Source organism: Electrophorus electricus, chromosome 15, assembly GCF_041902795.1.
Source record: "Electrophorus electricus isolate QZ-2024a chromosome 15, ASM4190279v1, whole genome shotgun sequence".
Lineage (NCBI taxonomy): Eukaryota > Metazoa > Chordata > Actinopteri > Gymnotiformes > Gymnotidae > Electrophorus > Electrophorus electricus.
Window position 1 is genome coordinate 7996478 of NC_137511.1, and position 20473 is coordinate 8016950.

The 20473-nt window shown below is 42.8% G+C and overlaps 1 protein-coding gene across 22 annotated transcripts in view; it reads left to right on the forward strand.

Annotated features, from left to right (window-relative positions):
- Positions 1 to 20473, forward strand: part of svila (supervillin a) — a 56058-nt gene that overhangs the window by 6462 nt on the left and 29123 nt on the right. For 7 of the 22 annotated variants that reach the window (XM_035533212.2, XM_081697111.1, XM_081697112.1 and 4 more), the window contains exons 1-7: positions 6953 to 9154; positions 12210 to 12270; positions 14248 to 14339; positions 15655 to 15721; positions 15874 to 16019; positions 16331 to 17030; positions 18448 to 18531. In XM_035533212.2, coding sequence (XP_035389105.2) covers positions 8887 to 9154; positions 12210 to 12270; positions 14248 to 14339; positions 15655 to 15721; positions 15874 to 16019; positions 16331 to 17030; positions 18448 to 18531 — 1418 coding nt within the window. In that variant the 5' untranslated portion in view covers positions 6953 to 8886. Of the gene's footprint in view, positions 1 to 2961; positions 3109 to 3610; positions 4068 to 6943; positions 9155 to 9666; positions 9705 to 12209; positions 12271 to 14247; positions 14340 to 15654; positions 15722 to 15873; positions 16020 to 16330; positions 17031 to 18447; positions 18532 to 20473 lie in introns of those variants that run through there. The other 15 variants (XM_081697123.1, XM_081697121.1, XM_081697128.1 and 12 more) reach the window with 15 other exon arrangements.

Consider the following 20473-nt stretch of genomic DNA (forward strand, 5'->3'; position numbering starts at 1 on the left):
ATACAGATCCAAAAGTCATGGATATTACCGAATGCAATATAAACCGTGGTTGCATGCGTTACAGAAAAGCATGTCTATACTCACAAATCAGGTCTTAAAGTAAGCATATGTGCATGCATGTGTGAATGTCAACCTGCTCTTACTGTATGTATTTGTTTCTGGTCAGTGGTTGAGTACCCCTCTCATGCCAGCCCTACATTTAAAAAAAAAAAAAAAAAGTCAACCTGCTGTTGACTTAATTAGACCCCCAGTAGGTTTATGCAACGCTGCTCTGCTAGAGACCAGATTTTCTGCAGTGTCGTTACAGAAGAATGAGGCGATGGTGAATAAGCGAGAAGAAGTGACTGAGAGGCAGAATGAATGAGGAGGACGAAGCCGAGCTGGAACTGTGTGTGTGTTTTGGGGGGCTTGCTGGCCTCTATTTCCTCTCAGACCTCTCACTTAATTGGATTTCTTAAAAGTAGATACATTTATTCCACTTTCTTTCTTGGCTTTGGTGCAGCTGAATTACAAATGGTAATCTGTTCACTTATCTAGCAATGGTCTGAGTAGTTCTGAGACTGACCGATGCATGCATACACACAGGCACACTTCTGTTTTAGAAATTTCAAATGTGTTGGATCCCTGCCCAGACTCCCTACTGGACATGTATGCTTGGCTTGATGAACAAACACAGGCACTTATGAGAAAGGAAATATGTTTTTGTCTGAGCGTGTATGACCAGGTAAGCACACTAGGTGGTGCTATGGTTTCTTTTTTTAATTTTGGTATAGCTGTGTGTGTGTGTAATGAACTTGATCAAAATAGGGTTCATGAAGTTCCATAAACACACAGCTGTGCTGTTTTTTTTTCTTCTTCTGCACACTGTGGTCATTTCGGTTTAGTGGTCATTCATACTGAATTTAAAACATGGTCCATTTCCACAATAATTGATTTTCTCAAGCAGTTGAAATCTGATTTTCTTACTGTATTGTAATGACTTGCTGTATTGTTGGGGTTGACCTCAGATACAGTGGATACAGAAAGTATTCAGACATCTTTTTGCACATGATTGACTTTTGGATTTGTTTTTGAATAGGTATTTCCATTTTTACCCTTAGTTCCCCATAATGATGTAGTGAAAACATGGTTTCAGGGCATTTAAAAATGTATATTTACAAAAGTACCCTATACTCAGTGTAGAAGCTGCCTATACTAGAAATGACAGCTGTAAGTCTTCTTTGATGTGTCTCTCCAATGTTTGAGCACCTGGATTTGGGTAGTTTATTCTATTCTTCAAAGCAGATCTTCTCAACCACAGATTGGATTTTGAGCATGTATGCCCACCATGTTAGGCAGAGGTAGCTCAGTGCTTAAGGTACTTGACTTGTAATTGGAAGGTTGCTGGTTCAAGCGCCACCACTGCCTTAACCCTCAATTGCTCAAGTTGTGCTCAGTTATAATTGTAAGTTGCTTTGCATAAAAGAGTCAGCTAAATGTAAAAAAAAAAATAAATTAAATAAATGAATGAACTGCCATCTTCAGAGCTCTCAACCGATGTTTGATGGGGTTTAAGTCTTGGCTTTGTCTGTGCCACTCAGAGATGTTGAGTCTTGCCCTGAAGCCACTTCATTGTTGTTTTGGTTATATTTTTTGGGTCATTGTCACCCCATTCTGAGTTTGCATGTGCTCTGCAGCACATTTTCTTCAAGCATGTCATGTATTTGGCTGGATTCATCCGTTTCTCATTCATGACCAGTCTCCAATCCATGACCATCCTCCATGTCCCTGCTGCTGAGAAGCGCATCTATAGCTTGATGCTATCACCATGTTTCACCATTTAACATTTGTATTTAATCAGGTTTTTATTTCACTGGACCAGAGAATTGTTTCCCGCAATTTGGCTGTCCTTTACATGCCATTTAGCAATCTCCAAGTGGGCTGCCATATGCCGTTTACCCAACAATGGCTTCTGTTTTGCCATTCTGCCATAAAGACCTGATTTATAGAGTGCTGCAGAGATGGTTGTCCATCCTATAGGTGCTCCCATTACTGACCAAGACTTCTGGAGCTCTTTTTAGAGTGTTTTTTTTTTTTTAAGTGTCTCTTGGCTTCTTCCTTACCTCTCTGACCAAGGCCCTTCAGGCCGGAGGCAAATTTGGCCGGATGGCAATCTCTAGGAATGTTCAAGTTGTCAGGCTTTCTCCACTTCAAAATTGAAGCCACTGTGTTTCTGGGAACACTCAGTGTTGCATATAGTTTTATATCCTTGGCCTGATCTATGCCTTATAATTTGATTGAGGCAGTCCACAGACCTTGGACTTCCTTGGACAGTTCCTTGGACTTCATGGCTTGGCTTTTGTCCTGACAATACAGTGTAAATTGTGGGCCCTTTATAGACCCAGAAGTGTGTCTTTCCAAACTGTGTCCAATCACGTCAAATTCCAGCAGGTGTAAGACTTGGTCTAGCAAATAATTAAAACAAACTGAATATATATGACCACAGTTTGGGGTGCTACAGTAAAGGGTCTGAATACCTTTTGTAAATAAGTTTCAATTTTTTTAATTTTAAGCTTAATTGTCAGAACTCTACACATGTTTTCACTTCATCATGGGTGATTTAAGTGTGGCCTGGATGTCCCTCCCTAAGTTGTATGATGCTTTGTGTTTTTGTTAATGGTGGTTTTTGTGTATATTAATGGGCAAAAATGGCAATTATATCCAATCAAAATCCATCACACACTGTGTGGTTGGAGTTGCTGGCTTGGAAGGGACACGGATGGGAAAGCACCGTGCTATATTTATGGGCTCCTGATCCCTTTCTGGAGCGCACAGAGCGGGACGCCTCACATTTTTCTTTTGGATGGGGGTGGGCGGAGGGCTTGATTTAATGGCGTACCCATACAAGGGGGGTGTTGGGAGGGGGTTATGTTCATGTCGTGTCTACATGGCTGGCCCCTGTGTGATTCTCTGGTTCTGTGCCTGACTCATACTGACCTTCCTCAGAGCCGACCAGTCACGCATGACCGAGAGCAACAATCTCCCAATTGAACCATTTCCATGCTGTGAGATTGGGTGGAAGGGCTTGGTCAGGGTCCCTTGATGAAAGCTCAGCTGCCATAGCACGCAGTAAGTTCTCTGGTGCTTTTTGTGTTTGGTTCATACTTTCCAGAGTTTGCTGAGATTAGGTGGACCTGAAGGTTGTTTGCTGTAAGACATCTGCTGAAAGACGCCATAACATAGCGTGTGTGTGTGTGTGTGTGTGTGTGTGTGTGTGTGTGTGTGTGTGTGTGAGAGAGAGAGAGAAAAATGTGAGTCAAAGCAATAGAGAATCCATATATATCTGGATTCTCTTTACTGTAAAGTGTGTGTGTGTGTGTGTGTGTGTGTGTGTGTGGAGAGGTGGTGGAGCCAGTGATAATGTAGACTCCTTTATAGACCCTTTTGTGGTAATTGTATCACTTACTGAAATAGCCTAATGGGCACATGCAGTTCACTGTCTTTTACATGACGACCAATGGCTAATTGCACTCATTTTAGGGCTAATGTATTTTGCATGTAGGTGTTTAACCCCCACATTAGCATGAACAGTACTGGGGATATAAATGACCACTCTCTGTAGATAAGTGTGTGTGTGTGAGTTTAACTGTGAATAAGTGAAGATGACGACAGCAACAACAAAATGAGAATATTGTTTTAAATAGAGTAAGCAGAGTAACTAGGCCTGAAGCCCTCCAGCTGTCCAGTGAGACCCACCTGCTCTCTCCTCATCAGAATATATGAACTAAAATAGAACACATACCCACAACCCCCTCATACCAGTCACAAACGGGCTTTGTCAGTGCAGCATGAGGTCAGGTTGTAATGAAGTGCGCATGCTTGCCTACATACGCAGCCATATATGCTTGTGATCTGAATAATGAACTCCCCGGGTTACAAGTGGACAGTCATGGCTAGGTGTAGCCTGAGGCAGTGAGGACTGCAATGCTCTTCTGCCACACAACCAGCCAAGCGCAGTCTTTCCAGATGATGCTGAGCTCTGATGAGATCTGGTATTTGCATCTGAGAATTATTTATCAGGAGTAGGGGTAAGGCACACACCTCAAATGTTTAGTGGGTGACATACTTTGGGTACTATCCATCTTACTAACAGTTACACTTAGTAATTCATCTTAATGTGTTAATTGAGGGTTAGGCTGACTGCAATACTACACTGATCATCTTGTCACTCTGCACTGGCACTTGCAACAGCTTTCGTCGTGGTTCAGTTGATGTGGACATGCTTATATGTTGTCAAATATTACATTATTATCTGTGGCTTTTCTTGGCTTGAGAACCAAGTGTTTGTGTATGCATCCCAGCGTATTTGTACACATGGGTATAATATGGAAGACACTGACTCCATAAAACACTTATTTGAGGGAAACAAGGCAGGCTTTACACTCTTGAGGTGACCAGACACTTCAGACTTTTGTTTTTGTTGCACCCTTATCATAAACTGTCCAGATGAGCTTAGTTGCTGTCTCCCTGCACAGGTGTCCCTCTGTGCCCAGTTTAGATGCCGCTGTCTCACCAGTTCTGTCCTGCTTGGATGTGCTTGCACATGTCTTGTCTTGTTTCATGGCACAAACTGTCATTGGCGCTTCACTGCCTTTTATTACTTTGGCATGGGAAGTGTGTGTATCTAAGCCTCAATTTAACAGAGTGTTTGTGAAGGAATGTACTACAAGGGCCATATGGGCTAGTGTTCTTTTGCATAGTTAGTGTATCTGTGCACGTGTGCATGTCCGTCTGCTGGGCACAGTGGTCATGGAATTTCTCTTCTGTGTTCTTTTGGCAAATTACCCATTTCATTTTTGTTTTTAAATCCGAATCTTAATAATTTGATCCTTGCTCACTTGCTGCAGATACTGGGCAATCAAGGATGCTCTAAGAGTAATGTGTGTACACATGGACGAACACACTCACATATCACATGTGTCTGTAAAGGTGCAGTCTTCAGTCAGGCCAAAGGACTGGTCACAAAGACGTAGCCACTCAGCAAACACCTCTCCTTATTGGACAGAGGTGTGGGTGTGGATGGGATATCCCCCTGACCTTGCTCTGAGGCATACCACCAACTTGGCTCAAGAAGCCAACGAGTGGGCCTGAATCGAGGTCCAGCATGAGCATTAGGGTTTATTTTGTGCTGCTCTGTGTCCCATGTGCTTTTGTGTCTCGAAGGTGAAACCTTCGCTGTGCTCTAAGCTAGCGCAGTGCCTCTCATACTGCTCAAAAGTGCTTGGGTTGTGTATGATTCCATTCTGCTCCCAAGCTTTTCAGCCTTTTCTTAGTGTTATTGTCGTGTTAGTCAAATTTTATAATTTTACTGTTTCATCAGCAGCCTTACGACACTGTCCATTCCAACTCTAAACAGGCTTCCAATGTAACCTGGTATCCTGCCGATTTACTTAAATGCTTAGTGCATCAGATGGTAGGAGGCTAAGATCTGAGTCCCGCTTTCAGCAATCTCCGGTAAGACGATCTCTGAAACCCCCCGGTCCGTCCCCAGTCAGGTCACATCGTGCTTGTGTGGAATTCTGTCTGTCTGCTTGCGGGCCAACCCTCTGCTAGAGCTCTCCAACTTTCAGACATCAGCTGAATGGAAGACTGACAGCCATCCAGGGGAGTGCAGCAAACTCTGTGTTATGTAGCTTGCAGCATGACGCAGCCACAAATTGGCTCATACAGATCCACCCCCCACTTTTGATATCTCCTCTACCCTTTTAAGGCTGTATGAAACAGTATAAACAGGCAAATTTTGACCCTGCGAAAGACTTGCTTGTTTTACTGCTGCTGCTGTGTGTTTTGTGTGCGTGTGTACACCAACAATGCAAGTTCGAAATAACAATGGTCGGGTCAACAAGGTCCGTGTCAGATGCTGGGGGACCAGGGCCATGCGATGAACAGTGGACTACTGCAGCAAATGCACTGGAACATAGACATGAGAATAGAGGACTGTTGGAATGCTGCTACTACAAAAGCAACCCCAGCATGTGAGGGCGTATGCAGAGGATCTGGGAACTATGGATGCTTCACCCACACCCCAAAATTGGAAACCAAGACCCAGTGAGTCCAACAACAACAACAGAGCTCAACAACAGAGCTGTTGACGCGAGATTGAAGATCATGGCTAAGCTGGACAAAACACCAAGCCACAGCTGACTGCCAAGACCAAGTGAATTGCCTGAAGGGGTGCTTGAAGACATGAATGCTGCACTACGGTTGGCCTAGAGGCCAACTTAAAACAAACAGCACAAGTCGCTATCAAGTGTGGGATTTGCCAAGGAGATGCCCTGTCCCCGCTGCTGTGCTGTATAGGCCTGAACCCCCTAATCATCACAAATAGTGGGTACGGACACCAGCTACGTAATGGAGCAACCATCAGCCGCCTCCTCTGTATGTATGACATCAAGCTGTGTGCTAGAAAGGAACGAGACATTGACTCACTAATCCATCTCACCAAAATATACAGCAACGACATTGGCCTGTCCTTCGGACTGGATAAGTGTGTTCCAAGTCGTTACGAGGAGGGGGAAGGCAGATAGAACAGAGGAAATCGTACTACCAGAAGGTAATGTGATGTTGAGGGCAGCTACAAGCACCTTGGAATCCCACAGGCAAATGGGAATCGTGAAGAGGCCACAAGGAAAGCAGCTAATGCTCAATGAGTTTTCCTAACTGGCTCTGTTTCATGACTGTATTTTTGCTGAAGCAAAGCCATAGCTGCAGAAGATGGAAAACGCAGGAGGAGTCTGGAGTTGGCATCTCCACGTCAAACCAGTTTCCTACATCCTGTGTTCCCAGGGTTATTATATGCTTGTCATGGTCTTTCACTGAAATCAGTTATGGAACCTTCTCTGGCGAATGAGGCTTTGGAATATGATGGAAGGTTGAGTTCTTTTTCTGTCTTTTTGTTCTGTTAAGTAGCGTATCCCTGGGTTCACATTTCAGTTGGCTCTGTGCTGGACCATCAGACAATGCGTATGGCGGCACATGCATGTAGGTGTGTGTCTTTTTACATATGTCTCACTGCATCATCAAACGTCAACCGAGCACTTTGCAGTTGAGCGTGATGTCATGTGATTGTAATGTGTCATTTGAGAGACAAGTGTTTAGCAGAGTTTATGATGTCTAATGAGGAAGAAACCTGAGGCTCTCAGGAGGAAATCATCGAAGCCATTTGCTGCCAGACCTCATCTAGTCAGCCCTAGGGTTTAGTTAGGACCTTATGGTATCTGAAGTGATGATTATTTGGGGCATTAGCTCATGCTGTGGAATTCCTTTGAGGTAGTCTGATTGTGATCTGTATGGTCTCTGCATGTAGTGTTCTGACCTAATGTCCTTCCTTACATCCTTCTGAAGCAGTGGATGCAGCTGAAAATGCATGGTGCATGTGGATTGGCTGACGCGCGTTTGTGTATGTGTCTGGAATTAGTGTTGCAGTGGAAACATTGCAGGCAAGATAATGAGACAGAAATAGTCTAAGCCAAATGCCATTCTATATGGGCTTTGGTTCTTGACCTCCTAGCTGTGGTAGTGGAGTGCTCGCTCTCTCTCTCTCTCGCGCTCTGTCTCTCTCTCTCGCGCTCTCTCTCTCTGTCTCTGTGTTGCATGGCATCCTGTTTTACAACACTACCTCTCATTCTGGCCTCTGACTCCTTTAGGCTGTGTCTTTATCATCCTTTTGGTCCTCACTGCTTTTTATAATCTTTCTCTTTATGCCACCCCCACACACAGTTCTGACCTGCCCTACCAAATTCAGAACGTACTGTTGTTTTCCACTGTCTCCTTTGTTCATGATTTCAGTTTCTGCAGCTGGGCTTGGGTCTGTTTAGGCTCTGCAGTAGGCCTTCTCCACCCAGGAGTCCTTTCTGGGATGTGGAACTCCAGTGAGTTTGGCTTGTTATGGTGATCTTCCATCAGGCGGCGCGCTGGCGTGCACAGTGTCTGATATATGCTGTATCCAGCACCAGCTCTATGAACACTGCAGGGCTTATAGTTGGGTGTTAAACTCTAATGTGGTGTGGGTATTGTAGAGGATATGTAGTCGTTGGTTGTGTAGTAAATCATCTGCCGTGTGTGTGTGTGTGTGTGTGTGTGTGTGTGTGTGTGTGCGTGCGTGCCTGCACTAGTTATGCATGCGTGTGTGCATGCACATGTGTGCAGAGATTTGTAATGAAGCTTCAGAATCTCGAGCAATCCAAGGCAATCTGAAGTTCTTTGTCACAGTAATTAATTCAGCTTCATTTTGGGGTGCTGCTTTGTGAATGTAAGTTTTTGAAAGAAGCAGATCATATATTTGTGCTTGTATGCGAAAAATGGAATGTAAGGAAATAATAAATCAGTATTCCCTTTCCCCTGTTATTTTCCAGTGAAGAAGCTCTTGCCACAATATAATTATATTTCTCTCTCTCTCTCTCTCTCTCTCTCTCTCTCTCTCGTGCACACGCGTACGCATATACATACACACACACCCAGCCCCTCCCCTCTTTTCCTCCCTTCTTGCAGCCTCTTGTCAGTAATCTGATTAGCACTGTGTGTCGTGCTTTAGCGCGGCGCTTATTTACCCGTTAGCATTGCAGCTGCAGCTCAGCAGGAACAGCTCCAGCCCCATACAGCTGCGCAGCCGGTGTGAAGTGAAGGGGAGGCACGCACAAACGGCTCCACATCTCTCCCCCACACACACCAGCTCTTTCTCTCTCTGTCTGCTCTCATCTCAGCGGCTTTCCACCACCCTCTCACACTGCGTGCGTGCTCGTTCTCTCTCTCTCTCTCTCTCTCTCACCCTCACTTCTTCCCTCCCTCCCTTCTTTGGCTGACTGTCCCAGGACTCCTGCAGTCGAGTCTGCATCACCTTGAATCCGCATGCTGCCTGCCCAAAGTCTCCTCCCTCTTCACTCCTCCTTTGCTCCCTCTCTTTTTCTCCTCCTCCTTTCCACCACCACCTGGTTCTTTTACCTCTCCATTTCTTCCCCCCCCCCCTCTCTCTCTCTCTCTCTCTCTTTGTGTCTCTCTCTATCTCTGTGCCTCTGTGCCTACCTGCATGTTCTCTGCCCACCCCTTCTTATCTTTGCCAAAATGTACCAGAACCCATGGATCTCCAACTATCTCAGCCATGTCAAGTTCTGTCAAGGTGAGTGGATGAGAGCCTGAATGCACAGCTCTGCGATGGGACTGTCCTACTTGCACGTGAATGGGCCCTACCGTGCAGCTGCGTGACAGGACTGTCCCATTGCAGTTTCATTAATGTAGCTTTGTTTGAAAAGTCTTTGCAGTGCAGCTGTAACATCCAAGGACATTCTGATTAGGTACAAGGGGCTTTGTGATGGACAGAAAGCAAAGAGAAAATAATGGACTGAAAGAGCCAGAGAGATGGAGAAAGGCAGCGTAAATGCTTTTGGCTGTTTTATACTGTTGCTTTTGTAGGATTTTCAGTAGTTATCTTTACAGCATGTTACTCGCTCACTGGTGTACTTGAAGCAGTGACTGTGTCGACTTTAGCAGTGTGTGCAGTGCTGTCACTGCTTCTGTGCCAAATCGCAGTTTAATGGTCTTGGTTTGACCTGTGCATGTTTTGCTTAAATGTTGCAGAAGTTCTAACAGGTGTGGGTGAATGAGAAAAGAGGTTGAGACCCAGACAGACAGTTGGAAGTTACCAAAGAGAATCATGCAGACATCAAAGGGTCTGTTCTTTTTCTTCCATAAACAATAAAATGTTTTGCAAGTTTACTCTTTTAAAGTAATTGGGTTGTTAAATGGGTTTAATATGTTGTTGCCTTTATCCACCTACTTTTCACTTGTTTGCCTTTTCTGGAGTTATAGAATCGCATTCAGAGTCATTTTACTGAAGGTATGAACAGCTGCCAGACCCCTAAGTCTTTAAGATGGTTAATTATTCTTAGATGGTTGGAGGCTGATGTTTTCATAACATCATTCATGATGTGGGCAAAACCTTGGGCAGTGAAGTGACACACTGGCTGGGTGTTCCTCTGGAGTAATCCACTTTATCTTGAGGGCTAATCCTACATTAGACAATGTAGCTCTGAGACAAGCTTCCCACTAACACCCAGCTGCCATGCTGGCCTGTTGCTTTGGTTGCTCTGCTTTTTGCCAAATACACCCTCCAGAAGTCTAGTTGTGCCACTCTTCTGCCATGTCATACTTTTAACTTGTTACTTTGTAACATACATTTTCCTTTTTTTTATTAAACTTTTAATGGAGTTGTCCTTCACTGAATTCATAATATTAAAGGGTTTCTTTGCATTGATTTGTAAATGGGAGTGTTGCAATAGATTTCAGATACTGCTATGTCCTTGGCAAGCTGCAGTTTATGTTGTGCAGTGAACTGTATCTGACCTAGAGTTTTAATAGCCCTGTACAATGCCTCATGCTAACACTCAAATGGCAGATGGCCAAACAGTCTCAACAAACTGCCACATTAAATGGTTTAATGCAGTTTCATATATGAAAACTGAAACTGGCTTTTACTTACCGCTAACCAGGCCAGATCACATTCCATTTCTCACCCTTAAGGTCGGCACATGCTTCTAGCATGATTTATCACATAGCAATGACAAAATGCTCGAGTCATGCACTCTTATCTCCCCTTTGGAACATTGTCCATGACTGTCGGTCTTTAAACCAGGCGTCCAATGGCAAGAGAGGATAGTGAGGGGAAAAGTCAACGTGTGCCATGAAAGCAGAGGTCATATGCACAACCTTGTTGGCATTTTAATATATAGTGCTGTACTGTTATTAGGACTATGGTTAGAAAATTGTGTGTGTGTGTGTGTGTGTGTGTACACTATGTAGATGAGTGTAGGAGGTATGTCATTAGGAGTGACAAATGTTACAGTGGACTGTGTGTGATTGTCTCAGCATCACGGGTCAGAATAAAATGTACTGCAAGTTAACAGGTCATTAGTATGCTTTAGTGTTACCACAATATACATGTTAACTGTAATTTTAGGCTCTTTTTTATATGTCCAAGATCAGGAACATACTGAAAGTGAATGAATTAATTATTCTTCTGAAGTGTTGAAATTGGCTGCACCTGAAGTCCTGCGGGTGACTGCGGACATGATGAGGATATTTATTGCTCGCTTTTGCAGAACTTCTGAGCGTTTCCTTGGTAGTACGAGTTCTAGCTGAGGTCAGTGTTTGCAGGGTGTGTGCGTGTGCGTGTGCGTGTTATTGATACGCCAGCATGTCTTTACACAGCAGCCATGAATCAGCATGCAGGCGAGAACTTTCTCTTCACTCGACTCCAGTCTTCACCTCACACAGTCCATCTTTGTTTTCTTTGTTCTCTTCTGCCTTTAAGCCTTCCCATCTCTCTAATCACTGGTGCCTCATCAGCTATTGTTGTGCTTTCTGAGGTGAAAGGACATTTCTGGGCAATGTGGAGTGGTTATAGCAGATACTCTGCCCAGCTGTGCAAACACTCTCGATGCTGAAACGGGGTCCCGAGGGACGCTCCGGAGCCCTCATTCACTCTCCCATCTCAAATTATGTTTGTTAAAAAATGAGGGAGCCGTAATACTGCTCCACTGCAGCTTCTCCAATATGAGATTTGGTTTGTTAAGCAAGTGTGTGTGTGCGTGTGCACTGAGGTGTTTGGTTAGCTCATATGTTAAATGAGGATGCTTTCAAGAGAATTAATATGCCTTTTCTAACAAAAGCGCAGTGCTCAGTTAAAGCAGTAAGAGCCTCTATATCTGGTGTTACATATGCTTAATGCAGTAAGTTAAGTGTCTATCGCCACGTCTCAGTTTAGAATCAGACTGAAGTGATCGGATTCCAGGGAGACTAATAGCATTTGTGGGGAATTGCTGGTTATTTAATGGCACAAAGTCAAAAGTAAGATGTTGAGTTGGAGTGTACTCTTGTAGATGGACAATTTGTGCGAGTTTCCATCCAGCTCCATCTGCAGGATTAGGCATGACTGCCCTCCAAGATGAATAACATTTGGCAGTAAATGTTTTGATTGAGAAACAGTCATATGTCTTTTTATATACACAACTATATTTTCTGTGGCTAAGAAAATCCTGTTTGATTCTCCTTTGGTGTAAACAGTAACAATTTACTGAGAGGGAAAAGAACTAAATGCAGGAATCAAAACTATTATGTGGAGTCAGTTATCATGGGTGAATTGTATTCCTCACTGTGACGCTCGTGTATGTCAACAGGCATCACAAAGCAGACCACCACCACCGCTGGCAGACCTAAGCCATCACAAAGGGCTCTTGGGTAAGTGCTGTTCTTCATCCTCATATGAAGTAGAGCTTGCCCATTCTTCCATTTTCCTCTCTACAAAGTTCCTGTATATTTTTGGGATGTCTTGTGTGAACAGCCTGTTTCATAATGCAGTGCAACATGTCATGAAGCTCAGGACTTGGCCATTCTAAAATAAAGTTTTAAAATACATTTTCTTCAGCATGAGCCCCTTTTATTGACTTTTTTTTTTTTTCCTTACGGTGTTTTGGATCACCGTCGTGCTGCGTAACATGTGTCTCGACGCTCTACTGCAGAATTTCCTGATACAACTTGGAATTTGTTGGCCTCTCTCTAACTCTCGGCCATCCAAGGTCAAAGGTTTCGACCCTTCCCCACACCGTTATGTTAACTCCACCACGCACCACAGTTGGCATGAGGTTTCGGTGTACCATCACTTTGTTCAGCAGATGCAGAGGAGGCCTGTGGATCCTTAGCTGCCACCCAAGGGCTCTTTTGTCTCTCATTTAGAGAATCTGCATCATGCCCGTCCATCCCTAGGGAGCCCAGCAATAGAGCTGAATTTCTTCCATTTATCAGATGTCTGCTTTACTATGGACCAGTAGTAATCCTTTTCTATTCTTGTGTATTGGAGCAGCTTGTTTTTTGAGGTGCCTTAAACTCTGTTGATTGGGAAATTATTCTGGTGGTTCGTATATTCTGCAGTATTTATTGTTTATTATTACTGTGAAGCTAGATGATCAGATCACAGTTTTGAAGCCCTTCATGCAGAAATCCTGATCATTCCAAAGGTTTCACAAACCTTTTTTCCCCATCCCAATTGTATCTTGTGTTGTGTCCAAATTACTACATAATTGTGTAATGAAAGGCTTGTTGGTCTAAGAGAGGACAGTGAATTTCAGCTTATCCAAGATGGCTTGTCATTACCTATGAGTGATGACTACTTATGACCTTTATCCTCCCTATTGTGAATTGGGATGGTTTCTGTTTTGGGATCATGAAAAATAGCATGCGTGAAGGGAGGGTTTGTAATATGGTCTCATTGAGACTTTCTAGATTCAGTAAAAGTGTAAAGTTGTAAAGTGCTTGGCAGTCTATTGATTAACTTCAGAGTTGTAAGGTGATGGAAAGATATTGCATTCAATTGAAGTATGTATTGCATTCAATATGAAGGCTTATCAGCTCCGTGTCTACCAAACGCATGACGCATGACTACCATAACCTATTCTGGCAATGGAAGAGCTTGTTTAGACAGATAATTTATGGGAATAATTTGATTATTCATATGTTATGTAAGTAGAACACACAGAATACTGGCAATGCTGTGCTAAACTGTGTTCATTTATTAATTGCTTCGGCCATATTCCTCAGTTTCCAAAACACTGTCTTGTATCTCTTAATTAAATAAGTTGCTATACAAAAATAGCTATACACACACACACAAAGCAGTTTTACATTAGCTCTTTTAATGTTTTTTAAAAATCCTTCTCTTTCCTTTTCTTTCCTTTTGCACTCTTTGTGCACTCATAAAATGTTTTCTTATAATTTGTTTGTGGGCTCACAAATGGGAATGTTGTTTTACTGTATTTCATGCTTTTACTTAATTTTCTCATTTTTTAATTTTGGAAACTTGTACAATGCAGCATGCCAATAACCCCATTTGCTGTCAAGAAAATATTTTTTTTATGTCAACTTGGTACTTGCAGTGAACTAATTTCAGTAGAGAAAAATAAGCTCTGTAAAATTTCCCATTTTTCAGTACGGAATTCCATCTTTATTGCCAAGATATGTTTGGGACAATTGTTGTTGTTTTGTTTTTTTGTTTTGTTTTGTTTTGTTTTTCTCCTTGCTGTAAAACTAAAACGCTCTCACACTTACACTTACGTTTTCATCACAATATCACTATTTGAAATCATTTTCTTTATGGCTTCTGTTATCTTCAACTGTTTCCCCCTCTCCCACATTTCAAAAGCCAGTTTTCTGTCTTACTAGCTTCCAGAAAAAGCTCTCGTTTGAGGATAAAGGCAGAGTAGCCCAGTCCAACCAGGCTGTTGATGATAAACCACTGGCCAGTGTGCACAAAGGTGAGAGGATCCAGTTCTTGCAAAATCACTTGCACTCCACACTTTGAACAGATACAATGATCTCTGATTTTGACCTGTTCAGCTGCAACAAGGTTTTGCTTGCTGTAAAATGACTCCTGAGATTTAAGCAGGTAGACCACTTAAGACCCCTATTCTGTTCATGGTACCCAAGCCTAACTTCATTTTTATCCTGTTTTTCTTTACATACAAAATCCTTTGACGCTTGGGGTTAAGGACCTGCCCCTGAGGTCAGGCTGGGTGTTGAGGCTCCATGATGATGGACTATTTTTGGCCTGCTGGGGGCCACCTGTTTTTAGACAACTGGCTGTTCTTGCCCAGCAGCTCTGAAAGTGATCCTGCAACATACAGAAAGGCTAATGCCTGTTGTATGTGGTTTAAGTGCATGTGTACTTGGTTTTAAGAAATGGGGAGAACAGGATTTGGATGATTTGTCACAGGAGCAGCCTCCATCTGCTAAGAGCTCATAGAAGACTTGAGGTGTACAGTTAGATGTTGAAATGTCTTTACTAAAAGGTCTCTACAAAAACTGGCCTGTGTTTAGCAGTGGAGTACATTGGACATTAAGTGGACTTGTAAATAGGCTTGATTTCTGGTTTGGCAATGCCTTATCTGTAGTTTGGAATCACAGACGAATGTATCTGATATCCCTGAATAGAATAACATTACAATTTATGCACTGTGTACAGTTCCAGAAAGGTTAGTTGGAGTAATTTTCATTACATAGAACTGCTTATTTGGAGCTAAATATTTAGAGACCCAGAAGTCTTCAGTGGTGGTTCTTGGCCACTGCACCACTGTAATGCTATTTGAAAAACATTTTTTTTGTCCCAAGCAATGGTGGCCTTGGAAGAGAGACCAACTGTGATTGATTCTGAAAGGTCGTCATGCGCACATCCAGAGATGCTTGTATTTGGAGAAATTTGGTTCATTCCTGTAGCTTCACTCCAGCAGCTGTAGATCTGCTTGAAAGCCAGGAAAATCTTAGTGCTGCTTGAGAGCTGCCGGACTTTAATGGATTCATGATGGTGCTCTGCTTGCTTTTATAACGTTGATTTATAACTGTTAAATAAACAAGTATTTAATAGAATTTTTTTTTAAATGGAACAGCACTGAGAATAGTGTTTTTTTTTCCTTTACAGAATAAAATTCCATCTTTTCTGAATGCCTGATTATTTATTTATTTATTTATTTATTTATTTATTTATTTATTATTCACAGTGTTGTGTTGAGAGTTCTACTGTGCATGATAGTCACTTGAACATGACCTTCGCTTCCCCTTGCTGTTTCTCTGCAGTCTCGGAGTTAAGGAAACGATTTGAAAGCATCAGCGCAAATAAGAGAGACTGCTGGGACATGAACAGGTGAGACATTTTAATTAGCAGCTGCGACCCATAACGCACGTGTACACGGTCATTAAGTCAACTGACTTAATATATTTGCATATTTGGTTGTGTTTCTTTGGCTGACTTGTTTTCTGTGAGGAGTTAATGGCCATATGTGCTCCCTCTCCTAGGAAGGAACGAATTGCACGGCGCCTAGAAGGGATTGCTGGAGATATCCAGTTATCCCTTCCAAGCACTGGTCTGGTCACCCATCGGCTGCTGGAGGAGGACACGCCCAGATATACCCGTGCAGCGGATTCTTGTGACCCATGCGCAGGTAAGAGTTGTGTGATGGTGTGAAGATTCTCTGTACTAACCAGACTGTGTATTCTGTCGTATCTGAGCAAAAACATGAATGCTTGTTATTAATTGTAATTACAGCAAAAATAAACTTGTTGAGAAGTAACCAGTCATTCTGGTTTAATCAGATTGTTTTGATGAAAAATTAAACATGCTAGTAAAACTTGGTGTAGTTCTCCATAGCAGTGATTGAAACCAGAGATCTGCAGTGTTTTAAAGTCTCAAAGTTATGTCACACAGTCATATAAGCATTTGTAATGGAGCAAAGAGGGTATAACCAGGCAGTAGCTTGCATTTTCCCTTTAGCTCCTCTCCAGCACTTCAGCAGAGATGAGTCTGCTGGGTCTGACCTGTATGGCTCAGGGTGTGTGCCCAAGTCCCGGATGCAGCCGGAGACGCAGACGGCCCACTCCGAACCTGCCTACGACCCCAACTCCGCCGGCACAGCTGGCTTGGAGTCCAAATTGGAGCGTATTGCCCGCTACAAAGCGGACCGCCGGCGCCAGCTGGCCGAGCGCTACCGCGTCTCGCTGGACGAAGCCGCAGACGTGGACCGCTCCAGCCACCGCTCTCGAATGTGGAGGGAGCCCAAGGGCTCCGAGCCCCAGTGCCAGCAGCAGGTGGACATGGGCGAGCAAGCAGAGCGAGACGCCCATGTGTTCCACCCCCAGGCCGGTAAGGGGGACGCAGAGCGGGACTACAGCAGGGAGCGGGCCAACTCGCTCTCCGAGCATGAGAGGAGGATGAACCTGGAGAACCAGAGAAGGGCGCAGGACATGGGTGGGGTGCATGGCGCTGGGGCCCCAGCCCCTGACCCTTCCACTGCTTACATGGACACTTCAGAGTGTGCCAGAGCTCTAGCTAGGGAGCAGGCGGGGACAGGTGGTGTCCCTGGCTCACCCAAGGCAGGCCGAGCCGCCAAGCAGGCAGCTTCCCCTGGGGATTTGTTCATTGAGCAGCAAGCCCACAATGTCCTCCACAGACAAGGGTAAGTGTTGGCTGCACTCAGCACTCCTTTCACTCTTCATCCACTCATCTGTTTTTTTGGCAATCTTGCCACGTTCACCTTTTTATTTCCTCCTCTCTTCAGTCCATCCCATTTTTTTTTTTCAGACTCTTGAGGCATTCTTCCTCACTCACGCTTCCCTTCTTTCCTGTTTATTTTAGGCGTTTTTGGCCTGCAGTGCTCTGTATATGTAATGTCTTTAGGAGACACTTTCTTCATGCAAAACTTCAAAGCACACAGATCCTCTTTTGAAATGGCGCAATATTGAGTTTTTGTCTCTTTCTCCGTTCTCCTGTAATGGGGAGAACACTTAGTCATGTATTCCTGTTTGTTTGTTTGTTTGTTTTTATTGTAGAATTCTACCATTCGTATAATGAGGAATCACAATGTGAAATCAATTGTATTAAGTAGTAGAGTTAGGGTTGGCTTTTATGGCAGATTCTCATGTGATTTTTGTCCAGTCGTAGACAGATGGTAGCATAAATAAAACTTTCAGTCTCTTAATAGATTGTGATTTTATTCATGATGTTTATTCATGTTTGTTTTCCACAGATTTATACTTCTCCTTATTCTCTTATTTTCTTTATTCTCCCTTAGTTTCTGCATTATCATTTTTTTTTTTTTTTACATTTTCTGAGTTTTAATCTGAATAAGTAAAGTTAATGGAAGCTTTTTGAAAGCTTTGAGAACTTGTTGAATAGTCAGATTATGATGGAACTGTGTGCTTGCATTTTTACTGGCATCCGGAGCTTGTGCAGGCTCATTTTAAATTGTTTAGTTGTTTTAGGTTTTGTATCTGTACTTTTTTAGGGTGTGTATCTCTGTACAATTGTGTATATTATTACAAATGATTTCCCATATACATAGTTCAGTTTGAATGATGACCGCTGTCAGCTTTGCATGGAATGGTCATATGACATAGGCATACATGATTTACTCCAATCCAGGCCTTCAAAGCGTACGGCCTGTGTCCACATTGTGCTTCTGTGACCATGACTCTTGCTGGAATTCAGTTTCTTTTCCCAACTGGTTTGCATACAATGTTGAGGATTTACCCTTAAAATTCCAGTTCACATCAGCGCATGCTCAAATGTCATACCTTGGCAGAGCTTCCTGTCTCATGTCAGGGTGGTGTGACCACTGTTGCTGGAGGACTGGGAGATTTGCTATTGCTTTTAGCATCACACAGCCAAATCATCTTCATTCTTTCTTTTCGTATGCAGATGCTTTGAACGAAAGCCCGTTTTTGTGTGGTATAAATTGCAAAATAAGTAATTATGGGCCAGTTTAAAAGGATGAGGATGAATGAAGGTGTGAAACACTATACTGGCCTACTGATCAAGGTTCATACGTGGCCATGTCGAGAGACTCACTCATTCACATCTGTCACTGCGTTTAGCTCCCATAGCCAGACAGCAAGCCAATGGTCACTCCAGACCGATTCGGAAGGAGACACGATTTCCCCAATCAACTGGCCCTCCAGGTACCTTGCTTTTGGGGTGATTGGTTGTGTCTGACATCTCACTTCTAATACCTGCTACATCTAACCTCATGGCCCAGTTCAAAAACAGTCTTTTAGCCTTTTCTCTAGCCTTTGACAAAGCATACTTGACTATAGTCATGTAGGGCCATAGTACTGCAAGTGGTCATTTAATTCTGAAGCTCATCTAGGGTTGGAGAAGGTCTGTTTAGTACATCTTCCAGGACCAAAGTTGAGATTGTCATGCTGTAAAACTCAATCTTAAAGCAGCACTTTTGTAAATCCCATGTTGATATCAATTCTGAGATTTTGAATTGGGCCTTTCATTGCTCTAACCATAGCCATCTTCTCATCCTACACTGTTTACAAGTGTTGGGGGTGGTCTTGATTTTTGTGTGTGGACCCATTTTTGGAGTTTCCAAGGTCCTCAGTTTCCCTAGAAATCATTTCTAGTTTAGCAGTTACTAATATGTTGAACAGTCAGTCAAACAAGCGTTGCCTATTGTCTGTTTCATAGCGTTTCTCTTTTAGTGTGGATCTATGTTTTAAGGATGAGTTTGAAGTGTAGCCATGCTGTTTAAGTGCATTTCCTGTCAGTTAAATTAAGTTTAACATACAATTTTTATCAGTTTGAAGGGAAACTTACTTATTAGGCACGAAATGTGAAATGGGAGAATATACTTTGGAGGATTCACAATGCCTTTATTGAGTATTCCAGATGATCAGTGGGAAGAGAAGTCATGCATTAAGAAATGGTAAAAATGATTTGCGCTTTTAAAGTTCATCTCATTCCATCTGTAATGGGTTTTAGGTTATTTGCTTGATTGAGAATGGAGCTTACTGATTAGACTACAATGTGTTTGTCTGCCTTTTAACCTTACGTAAAAGTCTTGTAGAGCCTCTTTGAGGTCTAACATACTCACCACCTGCCAGTAATAGATAATCTAGGCTATATGGCATATGCCCGAAACCTGTACCTTCTTTTCTTTGTCTTTAGTAAGCCACAAAGTCAAAGTAAAATGTCATCAGAGAGTAGGCAGTCTATTGATTTATTTAGGTAAACATTACATGTATTAAGATGGTATTTCAATCCAGTAAGTAACCTGTCTAGAATAAGTGCAGAACTGCCTGATATAAAAACCGTTGTATGCAAATTTACACAGGCCTGTATCTGGGAACCTTTATTTCATGGGTCAAAAACAAAGACAATACATTTTGGCCAAAATAAAATGTATTTTCAAAGTTTTTCAAAAGGAAAATGACTAACTACATTGTTTTGTGTGTGTGGTTATTTAGCTTCCTGAGAAGTACACATATAAAATGTAAATGTTAACATAACATAACGTTTTTTTAATTAGAATTAGAATTTGGTATCAATAATTGTAAACGCAGCAGAACTGAATTTGGTTGCCCCTTGTACTGGGGTTTTATTTGACTGACTAAAGACTTGCACAGCTTCTTGTTCCCTAAAGGAAGCAGTGCAGGGTGCTTTTTGTGGCCGGACATCTTAAGTTCACAGGCTGTAAATTCCCACTTTCCATCTTTTTGGCTGCATTGTACAAGACGTTCGTGTTGAATTATTGAGATGTACCATAAAGGACTTATAAAGATCATTAATATGTCTCAGCTCGCAAAGAGACGCAGAAGAAAGCAATCATATTTGACTCCTAATAGGGAAAAAGTTCAAAAGAACCATGTAAATTATACCACATATGCAGGTGAACCATCAGCACTTGCAGATGGCTGGAGGCCCTGGGCCTGGGTCAGGGCATGGAGCCTGTATTAACTAAAAGAGTGTGGAAGAAACAGAAAATATGGCTCTGTACAGGAGGCAGGGGAAGACAGGTTAATGACGTCTCTCTAACAGTTCTCAGATGCAAGAGTTCCAGTCCTGACATAGGTTAACAGATGGATTATGGGATACAGTGCAGTGTGCAGTAACAGC